This window comes from Apis dorsata, unplaced genomic scaffold, assembly GCF_000469605.1.
Source record: "Apis dorsata unplaced genomic scaffold, Apis dorsata 1.3 scaffold_177, whole genome shotgun sequence".
Lineage (NCBI taxonomy): Eukaryota > Metazoa > Arthropoda > Insecta > Hymenoptera > Apidae > Apis > Apis dorsata.
Window position 1 is genome coordinate 187,653 of NW_006263464.1, and position 5,084 is coordinate 192,736.

The window sequence follows — 5,084 nt, forward strand, 5'->3', positions numbered from 1 at the left end:
GGTAAAGCTTAATTGCTTGCGACTCGGACGAATTCGGATGATTGATGGTTTCGTGGATTGTCGCGTGGATTAGATGGATGGTGTTTCAAGGCTGCCAAAGACTCGAGTAACACATGGTGTTTTAAAAGGCTTGAGCCGTTTTGTGGAGTGTAATTGAACGGTTGGGTTGCATTGTAGTATTTAATATCTTTTTATGGATGGGAATTATGATTGTGTCGAGAGATAGTGGTTGATAAAATACGTATATTAAAATTAGATACATCATTGATATATATACATATATTTGTTTTATATATATATGTGTGTGTATCATTGAGAAATTTGATGCATCGATAAAATTGATTTATATTGGAACGTGTATTGCAATTTTTTAATCAACGAAAAAATTTATTTCGTTGATTATTACATTTTTCAAATTAATTTTATAATATTACGATATCGTAATATTTTGGTGAAAAAAATATTTGCACAAAATAAATTAGTTTGTTTTAATTTTTATATTCTTATTTTCCGAGGGTCTTATATTTATATTATTACGAGTTTCGATAACCGCGATGGAATGTTATGGGTTATACAGACGACGGGACAAGAAATAAAAACATCGATTGTTATTGATATCCAAAATCGATTTAGTCGTCTTTCGAACACAAAGCGAAACAGATGTGTTTTGCTTTTCGTACGAACGTTGTATACGTTTAATAAATTAATTATTTTTGTGTGTGAATAATTATAAATAAATTAATTATTATAATTATTGTAAAAATTGTACTAGCCGAATATCAAATTTTTATATGAAAGTATTATTTTATTGAATTATTGTTATAAAAAATACAACAATGTGCAAATATTTTTTTTAATCATAAATATATATACAATTAGAAAATATCCATCATTAATAGTTACGTATGTGGATAATTTCGAATAGTGCATTTGGAAGTGAGGCAAAAAAAGGATTACAATTTTACGAGGTTTGCTTTCATATCATAGGTTTTTTTCATGGTCAGTCTAGGATATTAGGATAGGATTTAAATCATGGTGGTTTCATTGGGTAGAGTAGTATTTATTTTTAGAATTATGATTGATTCGTAGAAATCGATTCACTTGGAGGATGAATTTTTTGTGAATGTTGAAATTGTTTGAGTGGTCGAGTTGATAATGAAGAGAGATGGTCTTGTTTCTGTACGGTGTTTTCGCAATGTTGGGATGAGGCTGTTCTCTTGGGAAACTTTGATGAAAGTTTTTCTCCTCTTTTTGTGAAAGTTTCTCTTGGCATTCATAGTGAAACGACTCGGGATATTAAAATTCTTGGGATTAATATTTTTGCAAAGCTTTGTAAATTGTGTTTATTACATTTATTTGCTATTTCGTACATATAGATATGTATGATGTAATTAAATTTAATTTTGCAAAATTAAATTAATCTTATTAGGTAGGATTTGTTTAACTTATAATATAATAGTTTTCTTTATTGTTACGTATGTAAGATTCGTTATATTTATATATATAAAAAAAATGAAATTTAATATCATAGAAAAAAATTTAATTGAAAAAAAGAAACATTTTGAATTTGTCACGAGATCGAATCAAAAAATTCGATAAATAGAAGAAAAATAATTCGTATCAATATAAATTACAGATCTTACATACATTTATAAAGAAAATCTATTTATATTTTAAAGTTATACAGATAAATTGTTATTAGAAATCGTTCGTACTTTTTATTTCATTTTGTCTATGTATCTCGATGATAAATATTTGTCGAATAAATATCTATAAATGGCGTCGCATATTATTTCCAAGAAATCTCAAAATACATCAAAACGATTTATTAAGATATCTTTATTTAATAATTGCCAAGAAAACAGTTTGAATCACACTTTTTCACCCTCGTTCCTTCCTAACCTTGGCTGCCATCTGTTATCATTTCTCGGAATTTCTATGCATTCTCTTTATCTTTTATTCTTTATACTCTTGTATTTTTCCTTTTTTTTATTTTTTGAAAAAAATTCGTATGAAGGATTTCCAATGGCAGAAGAAGAATATCGATAAGATAAATTCACACTAACTAATAAGAATGTAATAATAAAACGCATTTAAATTAGATCATCGACTTATCATCCGTGTTTTATTCGTGGAACAGAGATAGTCGTCAAATACCTCACTTATTTATTTAATACCACTTATTTACAATAATACATTATTAAATATATAACACCATTCATAACTAACAAAATTATACATCCTTCGCGCGCAACAATTTATTTGGAACGGTTCCAATTGGATAGATAAACGATTTGAAAGTCATCTTACGGGTCTTCTATTATCACAATTAATCGAAATCACGTCACATTCCGTTGGCCACACCTTCGACCACTCCGTGGTGAACGGAGAAACATGTCACAGTGTGCAATGTAATATTTACATTTCAATTAGAATCAATTAGAATCTTAACATCGTCTTGGAATAGAGTGGTAGATCAGCACAGAATTTAGCAGAATTTAACAGAATTCCGGATATTTTTCTTCAATGGCGAGATATATTTCCTGGTCGGTCTATCGAGATGAAATTTAGTGGGTGTCATATAAAGACATATAAATATTTTAATTTTGAAAATTTATGGATTTGGAAGATATAAGCAGATTTTATCGTAGTGTATCTTTGTATTTTTTTTCTTTAAAATTTTCGATTTTTTTCGATTTTTTTAATAATTTTTTTAATAAATTTTTATACGTGTTGTTTTTCTATCGTATCTTCATTTTATTCAGTTTCTTGTTCTTTCTAACATCAAAAATCTTAATGCACACAGGAAAATATTTAAACAAGAGAAAGATAACTTATTTTAGATTAGATTATATATAGAGTAACATCCTCGTTTATCTTTAGTTTAGTTTATTTGAAATTTATTGAAATCTATATATTTACTCGGTTAAAACATAATTATTATTTATTTATTTATTTATTAATTATTATTATTTATTTTTTAGAAACCAAATAATAATTAATCTGAATAAAATTTTCTCACTTTTCCTATATCTCCTGAACACACAAATTTTGAGAATCTCTTCCATATTTTCTCTCATATTTACACCCACTAGTTTTGTCTCGATGGGCTGACTCGTATCATTCACAATCGAAAATCCTAAATAATCAAAAGTATTCCACAGTCAAGAGCAAGACGTCTTGTTTTCCGGACGTGAGGTGCCAAAATTTGTCCGCCTCCACTCTTCCTGGCTGATGGACGATCACACAAGTATGTAAATAGTTCCTGAAATACACGAAACATCGATTTCAAAATATAATGATTCGCATTCGATTATCGTTTACCTTTATGTCCATGTTCGATGATGCTTGGCGTGTCCCGTTGCAACGAAAAGAAAACGAAATAAACGAAACAATAATTCATTAATTATTCGACACAAGCGTGTACGATACATTGGCCGTTCAATGTAAGAATCGACAACGAAGGAACAAAAGAATCTCTGTAATGGCACGTTTCCAACAAACGGGACACATTTGACGATGCACTGTTATATGTCGTATCGTTTGACACATAATTGAATAGGCAATACGATCGATTAACCGATTTCCGTGTACCTTCTTTATTCTATTATATCGTCTGCAATAGCGATATTTTATTCGTAGGTTCCTTTTCTTTTCTCTTTGGACCGTTTTAATACTGTTCGTGATATTTATTGCGAATAGAATGTATTACGTTTGTCGTTCGATAAATGTATCTTCAAAAATGAGGCGTTGATTGTTCGTTCGTCACACTTTACTTAACTTACAAATTTCTTTCATCCTCAATAGTTACGACGAATATTTTATTCTTCTTCTCAAAATAATCGAATTTCATTCGATTTTTGCACAAAGGTTATGCGACTCGATTCCAAATAAAGCTGGTTCTACTGCCAGATAACTTCGCGTTAAATTAGTACTAGACTCTACGCTACATCTCTAGCGGCCATTTTCAAATATTCCATTCCATTGCATGGTATTCAATTTCAAAAAAAAATATCGTTTCATATCGAAACAAGATCTACTCTACATCTTTGGCCATCTTCGGAGAATATCTCGCTCTCCAACACCCCCCTCCCCGAGTTCAAAATAAACCATAAAGCGATCACGTTCGATCCCCGAAATACATCGTAGCATCAAACTTCGTCAATACGTATAATATCAATCACCTATTCCCCAACGTGACCAAATTTCTCCTCCTCCAAATCTACCTCCTCTGGCTACGTAGCCAGAAACACGACGCGTATACCGTGGCCAAACCAGGACACGATGTACAGTGTCACGTCCCATCCGCAATCCGCGCCAGCCTTCGACAACCTCCCCATCCTCCAACCTCCAGTGTCACGCGAAACCGAAATCAAATATCGATCCTCAATTACTAACAGATCTGTTCTCGCTCTCCATCGAGCCTCGTCGAGCGATTCTGTCCCTCAGAATCGCCCCTTGCGCGATCCCATAATGCTCGAACGGATCCTTGCCATAGTAAACGACGCTCTCCTCGACCCTGTGACTCCCCTTGTGCTTGGGCGGCGTACACGTCCTCGCAGGGGTGGTGGTCGGGCTGTTCTTAGGCGTGAGCACCTTGCTAGGCGTGGACGAGGGGGAGCTATTCCTAGGCGAATTCGGCAAATTCGAGCCAGGATTGTTATTATCCCCAGCCACGACCTGATTGTTGATACCTTGAATCGCGTTGAAGCTCTGCATGACCAGGTGAGAGGCGGCCGACAACGCGTGCGGATTCATCACAATCGGTCCGGATTTCTCGTTTCTGGCCACTATCATCACGTTCGATTGATTCTCCACTCGAGCCACGATGGGCGGCATCGCCACCGATGCGTTTTCTACTCGAGACATCGATTGGGTCGCGGATCGATGTTCAACTCTCGGGGTCGAGCTCTCGCCTCGAGCCACCGGCGATTGGCCGTTCGTTACCGGCATCACTGACCTCTCCACAGATCGGCCGATCCCCATTTTCGATCTGTCTGGTTGTTGCGTGGAATTGGCCAGCACCACGGCCGACTGGCTTCTCCTGGCGGAGGACTCCGATCCTCCGCTTCCGTTCAGCACCG

At 34.4% G+C, this 5,084-nt stretch overlaps 1 protein-coding gene across 1 annotated transcript in view; it reads right to left on the minus strand.

Moving 5' to 3' along the window:
- Window positions 1-3,587: 3,587 nt before the first annotated feature.
- Window positions 3,588-5,084, minus strand: part of LOC102675866 (serine/threonine-protein kinase KIN4) — a 14,137-nt gene continuing 12,640 nt past the window's right edge. The window contains exon 8 of the mRNA XM_031509831.1: window positions 3,588-5,082. Coding sequence (XP_031365691.1) covers window positions 4,387-5,082 — 696 coding nt within the window. The 3' untranslated portion in view covers window positions 3,588-4,386. The remainder of the gene's footprint in view (window positions 5,083-5,084) is intronic.